At 48.0% G+C, this 24,902-nt stretch overlaps 1 protein-coding gene, 1 non-coding gene and 1 pseudogene across 2 annotated transcripts; all 3 read left to right on the top strand.

Annotated features, from left to right (window-relative positions):
• The first annotated feature begins 5,622 nt into the window (after nucleotides 1–5,622).
• On the top strand, nucleotides 5,623–7,404 carry LOC110548724 (mastin-like). The gene is made up of 5 exons (XM_021637241.2): nucleotides 5,623–5,774; nucleotides 5,934–6,114; nucleotides 6,299–6,573; nucleotides 6,666–6,829; nucleotides 6,944–7,404. Exons 1-5 carry the CDS (start codon nucleotides 5,702–5,704, stop codon nucleotides 7,205–7,207), a joined length of 957 nt encoding a protein of 318 aa, XP_021492916.1. The 5' UTR covers nucleotides 5,623–5,701; the 3' UTR covers nucleotides 7,208–7,404.
• A 3,887-nt stretch (nucleotides 7,405–11,291) lies between these two features.
• On the top strand, nucleotides 11,292–19,007 carry LOC110548659 (serine protease 28-like; annotated as a pseudogene).
• Nucleotides 12,621–12,754, top strand: LOC132646567 (small nucleolar RNA SNORA70). Its single transcript, XR_009584833.1, has one exon. It is a non-coding gene; the product is annotated as a small nucleolar RNA SNORA70 (small nucleolar RNA).
• Nucleotides 19,008–24,902: the final 5,895 nt, after the last annotated feature.

Here is a 24,902-nt window from a genome sequence, read left to right as displayed (position 1 = left end):
AACCTGCCACCCCAAGCCCACTGCAGCCGATGCCCCAGGCTGAGGCAATTCCAAGCCTGGGCCGTTCCAACCCATGTGGTCATCCAACCACCCCAAGGCGTGGGGCGGCCCACCAAGCTGAGGTAGCCTGCCACCCCAAGCCATCTAGTTGCCCCACAAGCTGTGGTGACCCAAATCAGAAAAGCCCACTGTACCCTTCAAAAGCTGTTTGGAGGCCAATTACATACATAGTAGCAAGTGGCTGGCCGCCAGTTCCCCTTCCTGCCTCCGGGCAGTCAGTCCCTCCTTCCCGCCCTGGGGCTGTGGAGGCAAGAGACAAAATGGCCACAGCGGCTCAGTAGGAGCTGTCCATGGTGACTATTCCTGCTCAGCCTGTGGGAACTGGACACCTTTCCTGCCTCAGAATGCCTGCTGCTGCCGCCATGGGAGCTGTCTGTGATAAGGACAACCTTTCCCGCTTCAGCCTACTGCCTTCACAGTGGACGCTTTCTAAATTTTGGACCCTTTATGGACTTTATAACCTCTAAAGGCAGAAAACTGGCCAGACCCCTGCTTGAGGAAGCTCCAGCAGCCCAGCTCCCCCTACTTCCCGACCTCTGTAACCATCTCTCCAGCCCTTCAGTAGGACTCATCCCAGATTATGCAAATCTGAGGTAAAAAAAAAAAAAAATCTGGACAAAACCCACCAAGCCCTGAGCAAGAAAATCAACCAATCCCTGAACTGGAGAGCCCACCAATCTTCGAGCTCCCCAAGCTTAGGACTTGAAATCCTACCAATCCACACTCTGGAAATCCCTGCCCCAGAAATTTCCACCCCCTAAGAAATCCTATAGGCTGTGTTTGCCCCAGTTTCTGCTGCCTTCTCTCTGGGGCAAAGGCAGCTACTCCTGGATTCGGCCCTTCAAGGAAATCTCTTTTAAGAGATGTACTGCCTGCTGTGAGTCATTTGTTGGAAGAAGAAAAGTAAGAAACAAAAGAGTGGGGCTCAGGTACTTAGGCTCCTCAGCCCATCAGAGGTTGGGGCAACCCTTCCCTGGAAGATGCCTCCACTGGAGAAGGAATAGAGCTCAGGCACCTAGGCTCCTCAGCTCGTAGGTGGTTGGGGCAAACCTCCCTGGGGGCTGCAACATCTCTGTTGAGGAGGTCTCCTCTCAGAGCTGTGTGGTTCCTGGGATCCTGTGCCTCAGGACACCCTTGGGACTCTGCCTCACCTCAGAGCTGTGAGGTTCCTGGGCTCTGGTGTCTCAGGATACCCTTGGGACTCTGTCCCACCTCATAGCTGAGATACCTTCCCAGTCCTTGTAGCTGTGACTCGCATTGAGGCCCTTGGAGTTGTGAGTGGTCTGGACGTCTTCCCACCCGATCAGGAAGGCAGGCCAACACACAAAACCAACACCCAACAAAGTATGATTCCACCAAAGTTCACCTAGAGCAACCAATGAGCTTCTTGGCTTACTAAACGCATGGGTACCCATCCATGGAGAGCAGGTGGTTTGGAAGAAGCCACATGGGTGAATGATGGCTCCCCAATAGCCTTTGATTGAGAGAAGGTGGGGCTGGGAGGGAGAAGGTGCTGTCTTGTAGGCAGAATCCTGGGTGGAGGATTTCTGAGGTCCTTCCAGGTTGCAGGAGAAGCTTTGATCCAAATATTTGGGGTGTCCCTATACCCACAACGAGCTTGGCTTCTCTATCTTCCATCCTCCATGAAAGGCTCCTGTCCCCCAGTAAAGATCTGGAAGCTTATACTTTTAGAGTTTAGTGTGAATCTCTTAGGTTCTACGAAGCTTATCAGCTGAAGAAGGGAGTTGAAATCGTCTGTCACCCCAGGTACAATGAGGTCCTGTCTGCCAAGGCAGGCGCAGACACTGCCCTGCAGAGACCGAAGGCCTCTGTGTTGCTCTCTGTGCACATACACCCTGCTTTTACCCCAGCTGCCTCCCGAGCATTTTGCAGAGGATGATGTGGTCAGTGAGTGGCTAGGGGGACATCAGAGTCAGAGGTAAGTGTTGGGGACACGGTGGCTTGAAGTTGGGGAGGGTACCAGGACTAGTAGCAGCAGTTTGGGGGTCCGATGGCTGCCAAGAAATGCAGCAAAGCACTCGTGGGTGCTGACTGCTTCCATTGAGAGGCTCCAGGGAACCCCACCGTGTCCCTCTCTGTGTCTGGTGCTACTGCTGAGATAGCTCAGTGAAACCAATCAGTCACAAAATGACAAGAAATGGGGCTGGAAAGATGGCTTAGTGGTTAAGAGCACTTGCTGCTTTTGCAGAGGACTTGAGTTCAGTTCCTGTCACCCACATGGCAGCCCACAACCATTTTTAACTGCAGTTCTGGGGGATCTGACAACCTCTTCTGGTCTCTTCAGTCACTGCACTCAAGTGACATACACTCCCACAGATGCACACAATACCAGTAACAAAAAATATCTTTTTTTTTTTTTTTAAGACACAGTCTCACTTTGTAGCCCTGGCTGTCCTGGAACTTATTATATAGACCAAGATAGCTTTGAACTCTGCTTGCTTCAGCCTCCTGAGTGATGGGATTGAAGATGGGTACCACCACGCCCAACAAGAATAAAATAAAACTTTTTTAAAAAATGGAAAAAAAGTATGATTCCAGTAACAAGGTCTCCAGAGAAATCAAAGTCACAGACATAATGGTAGCATGGTGGGCCTTGAGTATCAGATATCCCAGATGAAAAGGGGTAGAGGTGAAGGGCGGTGGTGCTGGCCCTGGCTGTCCACAGGCAGGTGTTCAGGACCCTGTTCGGGGATCACAAGTTCCCATGCCTGACTGGAAGTCAGGATGCTCTACTGAGCATGACAGATTGAGTTTCTCTCATTGCTGCTGCTCCCATTGTTCAATTCTTTCCATTACTGAATGGACTGCTGTTTGTTCATCTGGTTGCTTTTTAAAAGACTGACTTAAAAAAAATACAAACAAACCTGAGTCTACCCTGTGTTGTTTCAAGGTCCTGACTGTGCATTATGTCAATATAAATGTTCTCATACAGGTGTTTTGTTTTTTTTTTTTGTTTTTGTTTTTTTTGAGTTTCTCTTCCCCTACGAGTGAAAAATCTAGCCTAACTTCATCCTCACTGGCTACTAGAACTGTTTCCTTTGTGCTTTGAATTCATTTATTTATGTGTACTGTGTGTTCTTTAGTCCTTTCTTTTTTCTTTTCAGTACAGAGTCTTACATTGTATTCTAGGCTGGCCTTGAACTTGCACAGCCCTCCTGAAAGAGCCACTCACTATATCTGGTTGTTTTTCTATATTCTTGAGATTTTCTGATGAGAGTAAGATTTTTGAATGTGATGAAATCCAATTCACTAGAACTTTAAGAAGTCATCTTCTGGGTAGGATTTGCATTAAACATCTTATTTATTTATTTATTTATTTATTAGTTTGAGTCAGAGCTGGAGTTTATTATGAAAAAGGCTTGCCGTAGATTTAAGCAGGGTCTTTAGGGGAAAGGGAGAAAGGAGCTTGGGAAGAAGATGGGACCTGTGCTCAAGAGAGGGCCTTCCCTCTTCAGACAGAGCAAGCTGTCAGCCTCTCTTCCTATGACAGCATGTATCTATACTTATTTCTACACACTCAATATTTTATTCTTAGTTTATTTTAATCAGTTAATTAACTTACTGTTGTGGCACTGGGGCTCGAGTCTAGAGTTTCAAGCACATTAGGCAAACACTGTGCCACCGAGGGACATCCTCAGCCTGGCATTTGTATTCTAGCTGTTTACATTTGTTCCCCCTGTGCTTATTAGAGTAATCGGTGCGCCCAGACTTGCCCCTTTTTTCTTAATATCGCTTTTTATCCCTCGCTCATTTTCTGCGCTTACTCTCTCCCCTTTGAAACCTTTCTTCTAGATCTCTGTGTACATGTTCCTACTCAGATAAGACATTTATCGACCTACCAGCTCCTCTTCACACTTCCTCTCTCAAATCTATCATAGACAGCATCACAACTGTTAATTGTGGATACATTTTCTGCTTCCCCAATGTGTTATCTCTTAAAGATACAGCAGCCTTTGCTGTGACCTTTGGTCTTCTTTGCTTTCTGTTTCTGCAACAGTCTTTCCTTCTGTTCCAAATGTTTGCCTCTGTATCCTTTTGATAGCAGACATTATCCTGCCTCACGTCTCACAAGTTCCGTGCCTGAGACTGCACTCACATTGCCTCACCCTTTGCTCAGAGAAATGTTCTAGGCTTTAAGTAGTTCTTTTCCTGGCTTAAAAATGTGACTTTGTTTTCAGTCTGCATCCACTGTTGCCTTTTCAAATAATCAGTGGCTTTCTCAAAATGTGAAGTTAGGCCAGGTGTTAGGCCAGGCAGTGCACATCTGTAATCCCCGCACTTGGGAGACTGAGGCAGGATGGTTGAAAGTTCAAAGTCAGCCTGCATTACATAGTGAGACCTGATCTTCAAGAGTAAATGAATCAATAGACAGGATCCAGCCCCTGCCTGATCTCCCCAGCCTCTGCAGACCTGGCCCCTGTTAAAACATTAACATGGGCTTGGTCTTGAGTCTTCCAGAAGCCAACCTTGGGACAGGACTCAGCTAGGAGCAGGGTATTTGTGAAGAGCCACAGAAGAGACAGTAGGGTGTGTGCTTTCCGAGGTCCCCGGAGCTTGATTGGGAGAAGACTCTGGAAGCCGTTAGCATGTGCTCCAGAGTCCCCATCATGAGGGACAGGAACTGAGCATTTATCCTCCACTTGCTGCTGTTGATCACCTAAAGAGACTCCTGTTCTGCTCTGGTGGGAAGCAGAGCCAGCAGAGCTAGGTGGAAATGGAACCTAGCCACACAAAGGTGCTAATAGGCAAGGGCGGAGAGGTCTCAGTGGATGGCTCAGTGGATAAAGACATGCGCTGCCCACATCTGGAACCTAAATTTTATACCTGAAACCAATGGAAACAGAGAGCGAGGGAACCAATTTCCCACCTCCGGACATAAGCCTGTGGCACACACACACACACACACACACACACACACACACACACATCATAAGTACATGCACACAATAATAATAGTAAATAAATAAGTGTGACTCTGCATTTGACATGGAGGGCTCTGAGCTGGTTCCTGTGGTGTCATTATAAGGAGTGGCATGTCCCCTAGGACCCAAATTTGTGCTCTGACCCAACAGTTCTGCAGTGCTTGTTGGATTCCCCCATGTCTGTCAGAATGACCCCATAACACCTCTGAAAGTTCAGTCTACATCCTGGGTTATCATCAGCTCCAGGTGCCAGGTGAAGGGGCAGTGACTATAGCCAAGGACAGAAGGAGGTCATGTCAGAGTCCCTCCTGCTGTGCCTTGGGTGTGGGTCTATAGACTGGTCTCCCCATCTTACCTTTTTCCTTTCAAATATGCGGTTTGCAGCCTTGCCCATCTATGGCAGGGCATGCTTTGGAGCTTGGCATATCCTACTCTGCCTGCCTGGGAGGCTGTGAACTTGAACTGACTGGTCAATTCATATCAGCCTCAATGAAAAGACATGTGTGGCCACAACATGCCTCCTCTGGAGTACAGATGTTGCATCCTGTGCCCACATCCTGTGGAAGAAAGATAAATGGGACCCTGGGGGGCCTCAAGGGAGGACAGAGAGTGGAGCAAAGCTGCTCCTATCCATTAGCACCTCTGCCCTTAGGTCTCCTAGCTGCAGAAGCCAGTGTTTGGGCCCGGAGATATTTGATATGTGCTTCAGGATGCTGTGGCTGCTGTTCCTCACTCTCCCCTGTCTGGGGAGCACAACGCCTGTGACTCCTGGTGAGTCCTAACCCCCCAGCCCTCATGCTGTCCCAGGCTCAGTTTCCTGCTCCAGATCCCCTGAGGTTATGCCAGGCTGTCAAACTGTCAGGAACCTCACTGACTCCTAAGCCTTGGATGCCTCTGTCTGGTGTCTAATGACCCTACTTGCCTCTACAGACCTTGGCTCAGGACAGGAGTTGGCAGGCATCGTCGGGGGCTGCCCTGTCTCAGACAGCCGGTTCCCATGGCAGGTCAGCCTGAGGTTCTACAATATGAAGCACGACATATGGGAGCACATCTGTGGGGGCTCCCTCATCCACCCACAGTGGGTGCTGACTGCTGCCCACTGTGTGCAGCCGTGAGTGGGGTCCCCTATTCCCTGGGTTGGGAGCAGATGGGTGTTGGGGAGTGGGTGGTCCTTTCTGAGCAGGGTTTCCCATGGGAGGCAGGGTTTCTGAGACCCTCCTGATCCCTACGTCTGTGCTAAGATGGATTTCCCTACCCTTCAGCCCCTCTGAGGGGTTCATTGTTCTGTCTCCCAGGAGAGAGCTGGAGGCCTGTGGCTTTAGAGTCCAAGTTGGACAGCTGAGGCTCTATGAAAACAACCAACTGATGAAAGTGGTCCGGATCATCCGACACCCCAAGTTCAGTGAGAGGCTGTCTGCCCACGGGGGCGCAGACATTGCTCTGCTGAAACTGGACACCCCAGTTGTGCTGTCTGAGCATGTCTACCCCGTGTCCCTCCCTACCGCCTCCCAGAGGGTCTCCTCGAGGACGCTCTGCTGGGTGGCTGGCTGGGGTGTCATCGAGAACAACAGTGGGTATCGGGAAGACCTCATGTCCATTGTAAGCACTGGTGGGGAGAGGCAGAAGCCCCCAGCGCTGGTTCTTACTGTCTTTTCTCCCCAGTGCCGCTGCCCCCACCCTACCACCTGAGGGAAGTGGCCGTCCCCATTGTGGGAAACAGTGACTGTGAGCGCAAGTACCAGACTGATCCTTTATTGGCCGGCAACTCCAGGATCATCAAAGATGACATGCTTTGTGCTGGCATGGCGGGCCGGGACTCCTGCCAGGTGACAGCCTGACCTAGCCCTTCTCCTCTGTTCCTTCCTGGCCCAGGACACTGGGACCCACCAGGCTTGGAATCATGGGATGCCTGGAGTGCTGATCCCTGCCTTTTCCCACAGGAGGACTCCGGGGGCCCCTTGGTGTGCAGGTGGAACTGCTCCTGGGTCCAGGTGGGTGTGGTCAGCTGGGGCAAAGGCTGTGGCCTTCCTGACTTCCCTGGTGTATACACCCGTGTGACGAGCTACCTGTCTTGGATTCATTGCTACGTTCCCACGTTCCCGAAACCCTCAGCGGGGCCAGATGGAATTTATACAACAGAGGAGACCCCCGCCACTCCTTTTGACCTCCCCACTTCTCCAGCTAGTCCAGTATCACCTTCTTAAACCTCCTTTTCCCATGGTGGTGACACTCCCTTGTGCTCCTGGTCTGGAGTCTGGGGCATCCCTTAGCTCTGAGAGAGAGGGCTAAAAGTAGCTGGGCAGCCCATATCCCCCTTTTATCTTGTTTCCCATTAAATGGTAGTGTGTCTAATTGATGTCTGTTTGACCTCTGAACCCAGAGCATGGCCCTAAGGGTGGGGGTTGAACTGGTAGGGAGGAACGTGCCCCCGTTAGTGCCTCTGAGACCTCGGTGGTGTGAAAAGGAGGTGCACTCAGTCACCAAGTTGGTCCACACTATTCTGTGGAGTCCAGCCCCCCTAACGTGGATTGTCCTGAGCCGCTCCCACTTGCCTATTCAGGCTCGTAGGCAGGGGTCGGATTTGGGGGTCTCCCTAACACTTCAGCCTTTGCATAATGGTGTCGAATTGCCCCTTTCTGAGCCCATGTGGCCATTCAAATTCTAAAGAACTGAGTTCTTCCTATCCTTTCTTCCCCTCTTACATGTTTGTTGTGCTTGCATGAGCATGTATGCATGTTCATCTGTATGTGTCTGTGTGTGCACATAAGCCAGAGGTTGACATTAGGTGTCTTCCTCAATCACTTTCTACTTTATTTACTAAGGCAGGTTCTCTGGTTGAGCCCAGAGACTGTCTGTTCACCTAGTTTAGCTAGCCTGCTTGCCCCAGGAATCCCCCATCTCTATCTTTTGGGAAGATTTTGGTTGGACTGCTGTATCCACCTGGCTTTTTGCTATTGTTGTTGTTTGCTTGTCTTTTGAGACAGAGTTTCTCTGTTAGCCTTGGCTGTCCTGAACTTCCTTTGTAGACCAGGCTGGCCTTGAACTCACAGAGATTGACCTGCCTCTTCCTCTGCCTCCAAGAGTGCTGGGATTAAAGGCTTGCACCACCACGCCAGGCTTCCACCTGGCTTTTCATATAGTTTCTGGAGATCTGAACTCCAATCCTCAAGCTTGCACAAGTGCTTTTTCCACTGAGCCATCTCCCCAGCCCATTTTGGTTTTTGAAAGAGGGTCATAGGTAGCCCAGACAGGCCTAGAACTTATAAAATAGCGGAGGATCACCTTGAACTTCCGATCCTCCAGTTTCCACCTCCTGAGTGCTGGAATTGTAGGTATTATGGGTATGCGGTACCATACTCCATTACGTGGCTAAGGGCTCAGTGAATGCTGGGCAAGCACTCTACCAACTGCGCTACAGCTACAGCTCTCAAGTGCTTATTTCTACCCATGATGCTTTGAAATCTTCTGCAGGCACCTTGAGGCCCGTACGCTTCCCCCTATCTCACCCCAGCTGGGTGTCATGAGAGGAGGCAGGTTCTTTAGAGGCCTTCAAATATGTCTGCCATCCAATGCCAAAGGAAGTCCCCCTTTTTACCACTGGTGGTGGCTTTGCCTCGAGTCTCGGAGTTCTAACCTCAACCTCAGAAACATTAGGAGGTGACTATAACAGGGACCCCAGAGAGCTTACTTGTCTGACATGAAAGGACACAGGGGGGAGGTGCAGTAGGTGAACCCGCTCCAAAATCTATCCCTGGACACCTACCTCCAGAACGACAGAAGAAAGCTCTGGGGGGGGGTGTAAGCCACCATATCCACAGCGCTGGGCAGGCAGCCCTGGGGAACGGAAGCAGGTAGTCTCTAAGCTATACACTGACTCAGGGCATCACCTGGCTTCCTGGGACGGCTAGGGACCGAGCAGGAAGGAGCTCTCTATCAGGTGAGTAAATGAAGCTGGTCATGAAGGCCCACAGGGTCTGTTCTCCCAGGAGGAGGAAGTCCACAGAGTGGGCTGGTGGCTGCTGGGGGTTGGGGAGAGACGTCAGGACTGGTGGCAGCTAAAGGACACGGGTGTCTTTTCAGGGTGAGAAAAATGCTGTTCCATGGAGTGTGGGGGTGGCTTGCACTCCAGGCATGAGCTAAAACCCGCAAAACTACACCCTGTGTTTTGCTTTTAAGACAGGGTCTCACTCTATAGCCCAGGCTAGCCTTGTTTGCCTTGGCCTCCCAAGTGTTGGGATTGCGGGCATGCACTATCATGCTGGGCAGGACTGTACTCTTTAAGTGTGTGGGTTGTGCAGTGCGCAAATCACATCTCCATAAAGCTGTCAAAAATAATAAACTAAAAGAAATTTACTTTTTTTTTTTATTTTGGGACAGGGTCTCACTATGTAGTTCTGGCCGGCCTGGAACTCACTATGTAGACCAGGCTGGTCTCAGACTTACAGACCTGTATGTCCGTTTCCTGAGTGCTGGGATTAAAGGAGGACACCATCACATTAGCTTATTATTATTTAGCTTATTATTATTTTTTTAAAGATTTATTTATTATTTATACAGTATATAGTATTCTGCCTCCATGTGTGCCTGTAAGCCAGAAAGAGGGCACCAGATCACAGTATAGATGGTTGTGAGCCACCTTGTGGTTGCTGGGAATTGAACTCAGGACCTTTGGAAGAACAGCAAGTGCTCTTAACCTCTGAGCCATCTCTCCAGTCCCCTATTTAGCTTATTATTATTATTAGCTTATTATTATTATAAGGCCATTAGCTTATTATTATTTTGCATGTGTAGGTGTGTGTGTGTAGGTCAGAGGACAATTTAAAGGAAATTGGTCTCTTCTTTCACCATGAGGGATCTGGGAATTGAACTCAGGCCTTTAGGATGGAGAGCAAGCACCTTTACCCATCAAGCCTTCTTGTTGGCTCCAAATAAACTCTTATATATATTTTAAGTCTAAAGTTCTAATTTCTCTGATTCTTTTGAAACTGTCTCTAGACCAGCTGCTGGGATACCCATGCCCACAAAAGCATGGTGGATGGGGGAGCTGCTGGGCGCCCCTCCTGCACAGTGGGCTCAGGGGAGGTTGGTGCTATCAGCAGGCTATATTGGGTGCTTGCTGAATTGGAAGAATAGCCCCTTGGGGGTTCTGAAAGGTTGGGCTCTCAAGTTCGGCCAAGGACACATGACCTGCCTCAGCAAATAGAAAGGCTTAGTGTTAAAGGCACTATTCATGCCTTGAGGTGACTATGGGACTCCTGCTGACTGAGGCCACCAGAGACGCTCACAAGAAGAGGCCGAGGAACACTGTGGGGTGCCCCTGGGATCCACCAACATCCTTGTCCCTTACTTCCCCTGTCAGCCCATCAGGGACCTCGTCCCAGAATCCTGGAACTCCCTGGGTCTGTGACTTCCCTGTTGAGGGAAGCCTCACTCCTTAAACTAAAATCCCTTGTCGGTGGCACTTGGGCCCTGAGTCTAAGAAGCCCCCTCCTTCCAGACAGAGCTGTGTGTTGGTGGCTTCATGTGGAGAATGAAGTTGTTTCCCTCTAGCGCTGAGCACCAGGCCTTAGCTGCACTGGCGATCTGACCCTCTCCCTCAAACACCCAGGATAACTGCCCATGTCCTCCCCTGACTACTGACACCCCCAGGATACCTGTGTCCATGCCCTCCCCTGACTACTGACCACCCCCCATGCCTAGGATACCTGTGCTGATGTATCAGGTCCTGTGGCCACAGATGGTACGTCCATACCACATGTGTGGGAATCCCAGTGAAACCCTAACAAGGGTTTCTGAGAAGCACAACTATATGGTTGTTGTTGTTTGATTTATTTTTATTTTTTGGGATGGTCTCACTGTGTGGTCCTGGCTGGCCTGGAACTCACTCTGTAGACTAGGCTGCCCTCGAAGTCACAGAGATCTGCCTCCCACTGCCTCTCAGGTGCGGGGATTAGAGTCACATGCTACCACACCCAGATGACTTTAACATTTTTACTACAGACTTCTGGAAGTAGAAAGTTATCACCAAGTTATTGATTACAAGAGAATTAACCCTTGCTTATAAGATGCAACAGTGGGCTGGGGATGTAGCTCAGTCGGAAGAGTGCCTGCCCTGGTTTCATAAACTAGGTGTGGTGGTGCGCTCCTGTAATGCCAGCACTCAAGAGGCAGAGGCAGGTGGATCAGAAGCTCAAAGTCACCTATCAAGAGCAAGGCTGTGTGAGACCCTGTCTCACAAAAGAACGAAGAGGACAACAGTACTTGACAAGAAAATCCCTAGGACTGGGGATGGAGCTCAGTAAGGGGATGCTGGCCAAGCATGTGTAAGACCCTGGGTTCAGTCGTCAGCACTACACAAATGAAATAAAGGACACAGCGACCCCTTAGGTAAAACGTGCTTTGTTGGAACAAAAATGTGGGGGATTCAAAGTACTACACTGTATTCAGCATTGATTCAAAGCAACCTACTTTTTTTTTTCAGATTTATTTTATTTTATGAGTAAAAATGTTTTGCCTGAATGTATATATGTGTATAACATGCGTGCCTGATACACAGGGGTCAAAGGAGGATTGTCAGATCCCCAGCAGCTGGAGACAGAGGGTTGTGAGCCACCACGTGGGTGCTGGGAAACCAGTACATGCATGCTCTTGGTGGCTGTGCCATCTCTCCATTCTGTTTGCTTTCCTTGTGATTACATGTAGCCCAGGCTGACTTCCAACAGGCTGGCTTCCAACAGACTGCCTAGCTGAGGATGACCTTGAATTTCTGATCTTCCTGCCTCTGCATCTGTAGTGCTTAGGATCACGAATTTATACCATGCCTGGATTATATCGGGCTGGGTGGAACCCAGGGCTTCATTCATGCTAGGCAAGTACCACCAACGGAGCCATCTTTTCTTTGTGAACATCTTATTTTAAGATGAAAAACAAAAGAAAACAACAACAACAACAAAAAACAACTGGGCTGCTTTGGGGACCAAAAGATGTCTACATCATAAGCCAAAGAATAAAAATATTTTCAAAAGTTAAGGTATGTGCAGTCGCTTTGGGAAAACAAACAAACAAATCCAGGAATCTCTGACTCTACATTTTCACTGCCAAGGTCACATTCATTGACCTCAGGGCAGTGCGACTCTCCTAAACATGTCACCAACAATTGTGTCTGTTCCAGTATTTGTAAAGGAGAATTTTCTTTCTTTCATTAAAACTCATAAACATTAGTCATCAGCAGTTTGTCAACTGATTTATGCAACCCACCTTTCTGCTCTCAGAGTCCTGTTATGAAACGTAGGTATTGTTTTGTCTGCTGAAAAGCCACAATCATTGGTCTAGTTTTTCTTTGTGCCTGGGTGGAAGCAAAGCAAATGCAGCAGTTTGGCCAGATTTAAGTGGCTAGCACACCACGGAGTCTCAGAAGGCAGGAACCAGAAACTGCCAAGGCTTTCTGGAGGAAGGGAGTTCACGAGAAATGTTGATGAGTTAAGTAATCAGTTCAGGGCTTGAAAAGTACCCCAATAAAACCTTGTATGCTCTATACCTATAATCCTAGCATTCAAAGAGCTTGGACAGAAAGGCTAGCCTGGGCTGCAGAGATCCTGCCTCAAAACAGTAATGACGCTGAAGCCGATTAAACCAACCAGCTTCCTTTCCTCTTGGGAACCTTGCGCGAAATGGTTGCAAACAGCCGCCTCTTTGGGAATGTGTTCAGCCTGTTACCTGTACAGGTCCCCCGAGGGAATTTGGAGACAACTTCCTGGTGGCCATTAACATCTCGGATCAGAATGTTGTCCCCAAGCCAGGCTCTGCAGAGGTGCCTTTGAGAAGCCCCAGGACACAGTAACCAGGGCCAGCTCGTTATATCCATCTGAACACGACAGAGGAATAAGGAACAGGTGATTGAAGCTTTCGCAGAGTCACGTTTTCTGGCCACTGGGAAGTACACACCTCAAAGAAGTGGGGTTTTCACCAAGTTTAATGCAAATGAACTTAATGACATGGTAGCTGAGAAGCGGCTCAACTCTGAGGGCTGAGGGGTAAAAAAATATTCCCAACTGTGGTCTCTTGACAAGTGTCAGGCCCTGCCCTCCTGAGGGCTTCTGCTGTCCTGTCCTGCATCCCACCAAGTCATGTTCTATAGTAAATCTTACATCCTGTGTGGAAAAAAAAAATACAACAAAACAAACCAGATGACAACAGCCCTATTGTAACGAGAGAGGTCACTAAGGTAAACCCAGGCACACATGCCTGAGGGGGGGGCTGCAAAGTGACATTGAAAACGGGAAAGAGCTGAAAAGATGTGCAACCATCTAGACAAAACAAAAAAAGCTCACATGCCCCCACACAACTCAAATACAAACTTCAGATACATTAAAGTGCTTTTCTTTTTCTTTTTCAAACCCTATCTGGCTTAAAACTTGCTCCCTACAGCACCTTGACCCTTGCATACTTCTGCCAACACAGGAACACATCAGTGGTGACCAGGGCTAAGAATGGAGTTCCTAAACCAGGTGAGGTGGCACACGCTTGTGATCCCAGCACTCAGGGAGGAAGAGGCCGGTGAGATCTCTGTGAGTTCCAGGCCAGCCTGGTCTACAAAGGGAGTCCAGGACAGCCAAAGCTACACAGAGAAACCCTGTCTGAAAAAAAACAACCCCTCCAAAAAAATGCAGTTCTTATCCCTCTGAGACTCCTGTAGACTAACCTCCACCAAAGTTTACATCCCTTCACGTAAGCCGAGTTTTAGGTAGCATTAAAACAACGCCGAGGCTGTGGGGAGAGCTCAGCTGCAGGGTGTTTGCTAAGGAAACGAAGGGCTCTCAGGAAAACGTAGCCACGCACACCAGACAAACGATAATAAAAGCCAAGGCTGGGCCCAGCTCTGTTCAAGTGGTCACAGCAGTGTCATTGGCCCTGGGGCCTGGGTGGAAGCCTCCTGTTAAGAGTGTTCCTTCCCTGGAGAGACTTAAAATGTCTATCCCCTCCACCAAAGTATGGTTCCACTGAAGTTCACCCTGGGGAACCGGTGAGTGTATTGGGCTGACTTAAAGCGTGGATGAGGGGCTGCTGAAGCATGGGCGACTCCAGAGCAGGGGCAGAGAGTCTTTGCCCAGCACAGGATCGCAGCTCTCCTGAGATGATGGCCTTCTCTAACTGAGCCTCCCTGAGCCTATATACTCTATCTAGCACCTCCCAGACCCAGAGGGCACTGTGCAATTAGAGCAGAGCTGCATAGAAGTGGCCATTCTAGGAGCCAGGTGGTGGTGGTGGGGGGTGGCGGCTGCAGTGGTGGCTGCAGCGGCTCAAGCCTTTAATCCCACATGGGAGGCAGAGGTAGGTAGATCTCTGAGTTCGAGGCCAGCCTGGTCTACAGAATAAGTTCCAGGACAGCCAGAACTACATAGGAAAACCCTGTCTTAAAGAAAAGAAAAGGAAAGGAAAGAAAAGAGCAAAGAGAAGAGGGGGGGGGGAGGCTGTTCTAACTTCATTTCTGGTGCTATGATAAGCTATCCCGACAAAGCAACTTTGGGCAGAAGGGGCTTATTTGGGTCACAACTCCAGGTCAAAATCCATTATCTCAGGGAAGTCAAGGTAGAAACTTAGAGCATCACATCCACAGTCAAGTCCGCCTTTATGCTTTAATTTGGCTTGAACTGGCTCTTTTTGTTGGGGGAGAATACCTGTTACCCTTGCCCTCGGCCAGCTGGCTCCTCTCTTACGCAGTTCAGGACCTGTGCCTAGGGAACAGCGCTACGCACAGTGAGCTGTGTCTTACACCAGTTAGCAATAAAGACAGCACCGCACAGACATGCCCACAGGCCAACCTGATCCAGATAGTTTCTCCTTACGGCTCTCTCCCCAGGTGATTCTAGCTTGTGTCGTTGTGGTAGCGTGAATGAGAGCGGCTCCCTAGGCTGAAACCTTTGAGGGCTTGGTCACCCCGGGGGTGGTGAAGTTTTGAAAGGATCAGGAGACGTGGCCTTGTTGGAGGAAATACGTCACCGGTGGTGGGCTTTGAGGTTTCAAGAAGTCCATTCCAAGCCGAGGGTCTCTTTCTGCTTCTCACGGATCCAGGTAAAGAGCCTCAGCTACTTCTCCAGCACCACATCTGCCTGCTTGATGACATGCTCCTCACTGTGGCGAATGAGCTAATCCTCTGAAACGGTAAGCAAGGCCCAGCTAAATGCTTTCCTTTATAAGAGTGGCCCTGGTCATGGAATCTCTTCACAGCAGTAGACCACTGGCTAAGACAGTCACATCGACGAAACTAACTGGCACAATTCTCCCCTGGTCAGCTCGATACACAGATATGCCGTTTTAAGCCATAACTTTCCATTCGCTGTCTCCAAAGTCTCATCTGTTCGTGTCATATAAAATAGGCCCAACTCCAAAAAGCCCCCAAAGACTCTCAATTATGAGATTCTATTAAAAAAAAACATTTTTAGACCTACATATTTAGCTTTTCTTATGTGTAAAGAGAAGAGCGATCTTCAACTGCTTTCCATGACCTCCTCAATCTTGTATCTTCTCAAAACCAGAACCACTGGAATGCAACTTACAACATTGTCAAGTTTGACCAGCTCAATGTGTAGCCTGGTCTCCTTCTACAGCTTTTGTGGGCTGAAACTGAGAAAACATGTTTGTTCCTATTGCCCCAGTGCAACCTGGGAAACTTACTTCCGAGGTGCTGCATTCTTTGACAGTCCCAGCTGCTCCTTCAGCCGCAGAAAGATGAGCACTCTCAGGCAGGGATCCAACGCCTGTCTCTACCCCTTCTTCTCTGAGGGAATGCCAACAGGCAACAACCGATTTAAGGGATGGCCTCTTGTGATCAGCCACAGATAATCCAATGAAGACATCTGTTCAAAGGATCGTGTTCCACCAGTAAAAAGGAGGCCTGGCTCTGCTTGGCCATGTCCATGCTGGCCCTCACTTCCACCTTGCCAGTTAGGTGACCCTGGCACAGGTGCCAACCCCTACAGCATAAACAAAGTCATTAAGATAGTCAGTCATCTAAACATTTCCTGGCAGGTTCTGGTGCTCAGGTTCTCTTTTTACTGAATTTGGGTATGTTAACGGTGTCTGAGAAAGTCAGGGTTCACTCCGGGTAGCTGGAGGTCACCTTTGTCTAGTTTAGCATATAAACCCTTCCTTTTGCCTAGGGGTGTGGGAATCATCTGTCTGTCTTCCACTGGAGATATTTCTATCGCTAAGTCTCCAAAAGACTGTGCCGTAGGCAAGCTGGGCACACCCACCTGCTTTGGGGGTTTCATAAACACCTTGTGAGTGGTTCTCATACCAGGGGACCTGGTATTTCTGGAGCCCAGGTGAGTCCGCAGCTTGGCTCTGAGCTGCCTCTGACAGGCCCTATGGAGGGGACAGTGGGTGTCCCACTCCTCCTGTGTGGACAGTAGGGACACTGCAGGGAGCCAGTTACCGACAATTTCTCAGCTGAGGTCTAGAACCTTCTTGGGATGGGACATGTTTGCAGCCAGACTGGGGTCATTTTATTGGGACACAGTGGAGATGTGAAGTGGGAGGACCCCAGGGTCTGGCAGCACCCCTGACCTCTGCCTAGTGAGTGCCAGCGATGCCTTCAAACGGGCTCCAAACCAGAAATGCCCTCAGGTGCTGTCAGATGTCTTCACTGGCTGTGAAGTGCTGGGCTGGGCTGGGCAGGGGATCCAGGTGGCATGGGACCTCCCAGTGGCCAGGAGCACTGTGGGTCCAGAGCAGGGAGATACAGAGGCCCATATTCTGAGTGCCATCTTGGTTTCAGGAAGACCCCACCAAGCCCAAACCATTTTTTTTTTCATGAAGACAAAGGGGTGCTGAGGGGGGCTTGCAGGGAGGTGAGCTGAGTGCCTGTGGTGACTGAGGCCCTGCACTTCTCATGGTCCCATCGCCCCTGCAGATGTTCTGGCTCTCCTGCCTGGGAAATCCTAAGTTTTGCATCTGGAACACTCTCCTGGCCCCCAGCTGTTCACTCTTAGGCCTTACCTGAGCACTGAGTGGCAACATCTGGTCCAGGGTGGGGGTGACAGGAGGCTGGCCCTGGTTCCCTGACTTGTTCATAATGCTTTTAGCGTTTGTCTCCAGAAGCAAGCCAGTGGGTATCGTAGGGGGTCACCGAACCCAGCCGGGGAGGTGGCCATGCACCTGAGAACTCACAGTTACAAGGCTTCTGGGACACACCTGTGGGGGTTCCATCATCCATCCACAGTGGATACTGACTGCTGCCCGCTGCGTCCAAAGGTGAGACACCGTTGGGGGCATCTGTTGGGTATAGAATGTAGAAAGTGCACTACCCCAGCCCAGCTGCCTCTGAGCCACCCAGGGTCAGTCTTTCCTCAGCCAGGATGTCGACCCAGCCTTATACCTGGTCCAGGTGGGGGAAATACACCTCTACAAGGAACTTCTAAACACCAGCACGATCCTCAACCACCCTGACTTCAATGCTTTTACTAAGAGGTTTGACTTGGCCCTGCTGAAGTTGACTGCCCTTTTGATCATATCCAAGTCTGTCCAGCCAGCCTCTCTGCCAAAAGACAACTCAACCTTTAACTCAACTGACCAGTGCTGGCTGGCTGGCTGGGGTGACCTTCAAAATGGTAAGCCTAGCTGGGGTGGACAGATAGACAGAGGGGACATCTCACAGTCTCTCCTTCCACGTCCCTCCCCAGAGGGCTAGCCTGTAGTATAGAAACAAATGGGGAGATGCAAGGCTCTCCTACAGCTCCGCTGTTGCCTTGGGTGGGCTTCTTGGACACCCATGAGATGCTCACAAAAGTCAGAGGCATTTTCAGATCTCATGGTCAGCAAGTAGCTGAGGCAGAACCAAGTGGGGTTGCCCTGGTTTGAAGCTGCTGCTGCTTTCCTGCTCCACGCCATGCAGGAGGGAGCCTGATAAGACACCTCCCTAAAGGAACATCACTTCCTCACAGGATCTGGGCACCTCTGGGGAGCCAGAGATAGGTGCACACGTACCTGTTTCCTGGATATGTTATAGCCATGCATCATAGACCCCGGGTGCAAGCCGTGGCAGTGAACTCTCACCTTGGAGTGTCTGAAGCCACGGTACCACCTCAGGCTCCAGGGCATGGTCCTTGTCCCTCCCAGGTTCTCCAGCTCCACACGCCATCACTTGTGGCTTTGTCACTGATCTCAGCTGTGTTTCCATGTGGCTGCCCCTTCTGGGTTCTCTCCTGTCTCCTACAAGAACTCTTACATGGGAGTTAGGACCCACCCCAAATCCGGCATAAGCTCACTAGGTAATCAAGGCTGCCTTAGACTTCCAATCCTCCTGCCTCATCCTCAAAGGCTAAGGTTATAATGAGCCTGTGTCTCCATGCCTGCTTCAAATAAAGTCATATTCTAAACTTCTAGGCGGACATGAATTCGGAGGGGCTGTAGCCCTGCCCCTTTAGACTCTAAACCTTTTAAAAATAGAAATAAGTTTATGTCTATAAAGATAGCTTGGGATCATGGTCCCATCCAGGATATCTGGGGAAATGGAGGCTCTGACTCACTCCAGGCCAGCACATTAAGGTCAGGGCCAATGTGACTGGCATGAAGTGAGTCTGTTAGGGTTGGGGGACATGCCTCTCCTGCTTCCTGACTCCTCCACCCTTCCTCCAGTGCCTCTGTGGCCTTCCTATCAGCAGTATGAAGTGCAGTCCCCCATTCAGGATGACAAGGCCTGTGAGCAGGATGACAGGAAGAAAATGTAACAAAACTAGGATCATCTTTGAGGACATGCTGTGTGCTGGCACCTCAGGCGGAGGCCCCTGTTTTGTGAGTTGTCCAGGCCCAGCCGTGACCTTCCAGAATGCCTTGCCTTTCAAGGGAGGCTGGATCCTAGTGCTTTGCCTCTGACAGGAGGGCTCTTGGTCTTCTGGAAGAAAAACAAATGGATGCAGGTGGGTGTGGTCAGCTGGGGGAGGGACTGCAGCAATTTTCTCCAGAGCCCAGAGTTCCTTAGCTTGGATTTGTCTGCACACTGAGTAAATACTTCCACCAGACATTGCTAATCTATGGAGACAGCTTCCTGGCTCCTCTGTTCTTTTCTTCCTAGGCCCTTCCTTGCCCTGCGGCCTACCCCTTCCATCCTGGGCCTGTCCTTCCCTGCTGACAGGAATGCTCAGGTCCCTGTGGGGTTGGGATGCTATGTGGCTGTGTTTGTCTCAATGAACTGACTGAGTAAATGAAGGTGGTCAGAGTGGTCTTTGAGGTGTAGGCACAGTCCTGGAGTGGTGTGAACTCAGAGTCTCTGAGGCCAGTTAGAATTCCCCACTTTCTGTACCTCAGTCTTGAGGTGGACTAGATCTATAAAACATAATTTAAAAAATGGAAGTAGGCACCAAGATTAAAAATGCATTTAATTAGTGTCTGGTAACCACACATAAGAATCATTTTTTTCACAACTTCTTGGATTTTAGTTACTTTTGGAAGGCCTGGCACAAGCGACTAACTCCCATCTCACTGGTTTGAGACAGGGTCTCCTCATGAAGCCTAGACTGGCCTCAAATTTAACAATCTCCTGTTTCAGCTTCCCATGTGCTGGGATTATAGGCAAGCACTGCCAGTGGGACTTGATTTCCGTTCTAACATCTTTCCCCATGTCTGAACAATAGTCTCTAAAGACCTTGCTGACTAGCCATCTAATAATTTGTTTGTCATTGTCCCATGATGAAAAATTCGTCCTGGTTGGTCTGAGTCACACATTGGTGGTGGTGGGCAGGAGAGTTGAGTGACACATGTCAAGGAGTTAGTTCCAATAAACTCTTTAGGTTCGGTTTAAGCAACAGAGGTATAGAAGGAAAGGCTCTTAGGTCAGCCATGACTGAACGACACTCTGCTTGTTGGGTGGGCAATGTCCTGGCATCTAAAGAATGTCATTCAGGTTTCTTTGTGAGGAGCTGCGCTTCTGTAGAAGGGTAACAGTTTAGTTATACGGCTCTACAAAAATACAACCCACGGGAGTAAAGCTATTTTGAACATTAAATAATCAGGTATGGCTGACAAATATTTAGCCTCTGTCAGTCTTTAGAAGGCTTCCATAGGCATCTATACTCAGAGCCAACAATTAGCATCAAGACACAGAAGAACTATATAGAGGGTACTTTTTTTTTAACTTAAAAACATTGTTTTTATATATGTAAGTATGTATGTATTTATTGATTTGCCTCAATATTTTGAATGCTTACATTTTAGAAATTAATTAATGAATTTACTTTTTAAATATCCTCCCTTTTACTCCCTTCCCACTTTCCCTCTTTCCCCTCCCCTCATCCCACTCATCCTGTTTCTCTTCAGAAACAGGCAGGCCTCCCGTTGATATCATGTTGGAGTCAGACTAGTCACATCTAGAGGCTACTTCTAAAGCAAAAAAATAAAAATAAAATAAGAAAGGAATTCTTTGGCTTGGTAGAATAAATCATTATGGTAACTACATTTCTTACTTATTTTATACATGTAACCTGTATGCATATTTCTGTACCACATGCAGGCCTGGTACCCAAGGAGACCAGAGGTACCCAAGGAGGTTCAGAGCCTCTGGAACTGGAGTTGGTTGTGAACCCATTTCAGTGCTGGGAATCGAACCTGCACTCTCTGGAAGGACAGCCAGGGCTTTTAACTACTAAGCTTTCTGGCTCCTAGAATGACAATATTAAAATTCCTTTTTAAAAATCTGTAAGACACAAAGATGTCAGCATTATATTATACGTGTTATGAAACCTTTGTACAGAGGGTGGGAGGTCTCTGATTCCTATCATCATTTTAAGCGGGAGCCAGTTGGTTTCAGGAACCAGTAGCTGTATGAAAAGAGTCCATTATTTTTATCAATTGTTCTTGTAAAAGTGAAAGCTTCGGTACAGCTTGGTGGACCGGAAGGCTTTCCACAGTTTCCTTGACTGCCTTTCTCAGCCAGATACTGTCATGTGATTTTCTTGTACTTTTTATCCTTAGCAGAGTTAGCTATGCTAGTCAGCTTGACACCCCACCAAATGTGTGGGGAACAGTAAATATTCATCTTTTTATTAAATACCATAAAACTTGTGTTTATGATAAGGAACGAAAATCTTTTTATTTTCCCCTACCTTTATGCAAATGTTTTGATTCCCCAATTTGGTAAAAACCGTTGTTTATGTTCAAGCCCTAAAGTGGCCCATTCCTCTCTTTTTCCTTCATTTCCTTTGTGCTGATTCTTTTGACACTAGCCAATCACGAAAGACTGTGGGGTTGGACACCAGCCAATGAAAACAAGACACAGCCCCATGTAGACTAGACTAAAGCCCGAGTGTACTTCCTGTCCCCGTGTGTTCACGCTTCAGTTGGCATGGTGGGTCTCCGTGTCCCTAACTTGCTTCTCACAAAGGGAAGGAGGGCATGTTGTGGCTTGCTGGGCCCACTGCTGAGCCTGGCTCTGACCTGCTGAAGCAGCTCCCCATGAGCAACAGTGTTGTCAATTTTGCATAATGTATAAAGTTTAGGAACAGCTAAACATGTTTCCAGTCAGATACATAGGGTATTAAAGGTATTAATACAAAGCATTTAAAGACTTCCGCACAGACCAATCCTTAAATAGATCTTGACTTTAAGACTAAGACATTTCCTAAGTAGCCGAAAGTGTGAAACACAGACATTAGAAAGCGTAGGACAACTTATTATTTGGATGAAGCATGCAATCATGTCTTAAATTTACAATTTAAAAATTTATTTAAGAGCATCCTGTAGGGGCTGTGGAGATGGCTCAGCTGCTGCAAGCAATCCTCTTCTGCAGGATACTGGCTTATCGCCCCCACATGGCAGCTCAGAACTGTGAGGGCACAGCGAAGCCACCAAACTGGACCTGGCAGTTTGCAGGATGAAACTGCCAGGCTGTCTCTCAGGAGCAAAGGGCAACAGCCAGGGGAAAAGCCTCATCCATTTTAAGAGAAGAGGCCAGGGGAGGAGGAGGAGAGCACAGGCCAGAACAGCCTGGGGGCTTTGATCTGTGGCAGGCTGTTTGTGTTAATCAGGAACTAGATGTCCCTGCTGGAGGTAGTTAAACATCAGCGTAGATGAGGAAGGAGTGGCTTTCCTGGCAAATTCCATATGGCAAATTCCATATGGAATTCCTGAAGGATGCTGAGTTGGGTTTCTGTTTACCCAATAAGAATTCTTCTGAGGACACTGTCACTAGCACTGCCATTTTGGTGGCCTGCTTTGTACCTAGCAAAACCATTGGTAGGTCTAGTTCCAGGGGATCTGATGATACCCTCTTCTGGTCTCCAGGGGTACTGCACACACATGGTAACACATACAGGCATTACACTCATTCTCAGAAAACTAAAATAAATAGAATCTTAAAAACAAAATGAAACCAAAACCTATCTTGTAGCTGGGTGTTGTGCACACATTTAATCTCAGAACTTGGGAGGCAGAGTCAGGTAGATTTCTGTGAGTTTGGGACCAGCCTGGTATACAGAGAGTCTTAGGATAGCCAAGGCTACATTGTGAGACCCCTCCCCCAACAAAACAAAACAAAACAATCTATCTTGTTGCTTTAGACATAGGAACTCTGTGTCACCTAAAGAATACTTAGGCTGCAGATGAGAACAAGACATATAAACACAGTCAAGTTTTAAAATCAGGTTAACAGGTCATAGCACTTAAACATTGCCTAGTCATAGGGAGGAGCAGCCATTAAAACCAGATAGAATAAACCACAAAGAGCACTTACAGACACTGAATTTTATTAGAATGCTTATATTAGATTTGAACTAGGCTATTCAAGCCATGCTCACCTGTGTTTTCTCTCTCTCTCTCTCTCCTCTCTCATTCTCCAATAAATGTCAAAGAAGATAGAAGGTATGCTGCTGAGATTCTGTCTGTGAGTGTCAGACTTTTTTTTCCAAATGCTGTGTTCTGAAACCCTAAGCAATTCCATATCATGGTCATATATTAAGCAAGCTGTCATAGTATCTCTCTCTCTCTCTCTCTCTCTCTCTTTTTTTGAGATTTTCTGAACTTTTTTATTCCCAATGTGGACACACTGATTAAATAACCTTTCTCCGCTTTTCTCCATTACTTACCTTTTTATTTATTTTTTAATTTTTTAATTATAATTTATTTACTTTGTATCCCCCCTCTAGTTCCCTCCCTCCTCCCCTCCCAATCCCTCCCTTCTTTCCCCTTCTCCATACACTCTCCTCCCCAAGTCCACTGGTAGGGGAGGGTTTCTTTTTCTTCTTTCTGATCCTAGTCTGTTAGGTCTCATCAGGAGTGGCTGCATTGTCTTCCTCTGTGGCCTGGTAAGGCTGCTCCCCGTTAGGGGGAGGTGATCAAAGAGCAGGCCAATCAGTTCATGTCAGAAGCAGTTCCACAGTTTCTCTTTTAATAAACTTATGGGTAGCTTGTTTGACATCTTAATAAGCACAGAGGTATAGTAGAAGATAGAAGACATACTGATTGGTTTTTCTTTTCTTTTCTTTTCTTTTCTCTTTTCTTTTCTTTCCTTCCTTCCTTCCTTCCTTCCTTCCTTCCTTCCTTCCTTCCTTTTTCTTTCTTTCTTTCTTTCTTTCTTTCTTTCTTTCTTTCTTTCTTTCTTTCTTTCTTTCTTTCTTTCTTTTTTTGAGACAGGGCTTCTCTGTGTATCCCTGGTTGTCCGGGAACTCACTCTGCCCACTAGGCTGGCCTCACATTCAGAGATCTGCCTGCTTCTGCCTCGGAGTGCTGGGATAAAAAATGTGTGCCACCGCGCCTGGCTTTAACTTTTTTTTTTTTTTGGATTGGCCTACTTTCGGCTGTGATCATGTCAATTATGAGAGCAGCTTCTATTCTTGCTAGTTAATTTCAGGGTTAGGAGTAGGGTGTAGTCTCAGCTGGTTGAAATAAAGATTTTAAATAGGCCAGAAGCTGTGTCTGAGTGGTCATCTCTGGTGGGCTCCCTGTAAGAATCTTCTCAGAGGTAAAGTCGAGAAAAGGTTTTGTTTTTTTTTTTTAAATTTATTATTATTTCTTTAATCCTTGGACTTTGGGTTTAAAAAATAGACACAGAGAACTTCCTCTTCCGTAGTTCAAATACCCTAAACATGTTCATATACACACTCAAACATTTAAAAAAGGCATTCCAATCATGATTACCAGCTCAAAATGAGCTTAAAAAGATGAACAAAGGCCTGGAGAGTTGGCTCAGCAGTTAGGAGCACTGGTGCTTTTCCAGAGCACTGGGGTTTGATTCCTAGCACCCACACGGCAGTTCACAACCATCCGTAACTCCGGTTCCATAGGATCTTGTGCCCTCTTCTGGCCACCATAGGGGCAGGTATGCAAGTGGTGCACACACATACATGCAGGCGAAACATCCACATACATAACATTTTAAAAATAAACAAGCCAGGCACGGTGGAACACACCTGTAATCCCAGCGCTCGGGGGAGGCAGAGGAAGGTTAATCTCTGTGAGGTTGAGGCTAGCCTGGTCTACAAAATGAGTCCAGGACGGCCAAGGCTGTGAAAAAAAAAAAAAAAAAAAAAAAAGAAAAGAAAAGAAAAGAAAAACCAAAACAAACAAATAAAAAAAATTCAAGAGTCAAACATAGTTCCCATTAGAAATAATTTCCGGGTCACAAAAAAAAATGACCACCACTCCAACTGAAGTGTCCAGACAAGGCTAACTTAACTCTTAATCAAGAGGGTGTGCTCAGAAGATGGAACACATGAAGACTGGAAGTGCTTTGTTTGTTTGCTTGTTTGCTTTCTTGAGACAGGGTTTCTCTGTGTAGCCCTGGCTGTCCTGGACTCACTTTGTAGATCAGGCTGGCCTCAAACTCTCAGAGATCTGTCTACCCCTCCCTCTGAAGTGCTGGGATTAAAGGCGTGGGCGCGCGCCACCACCACCCATCTTCCGTTTGTGTTT

Source organism: Meriones unguiculatus, chromosome 11 (genome assembly GCF_030254825.1).
Source record: "Meriones unguiculatus strain TT.TT164.6M chromosome 11, Bangor_MerUng_6.1, whole genome shotgun sequence".
Taxonomy (NCBI): domain Eukaryota; kingdom Metazoa; phylum Chordata; class Mammalia; order Rodentia; family Muridae; genus Meriones; species Meriones unguiculatus.
The sequence above is the reverse complement of the archived record's forward strand: the minus strand, read 5'-3'. Positions and strand labels throughout refer to the sequence as shown.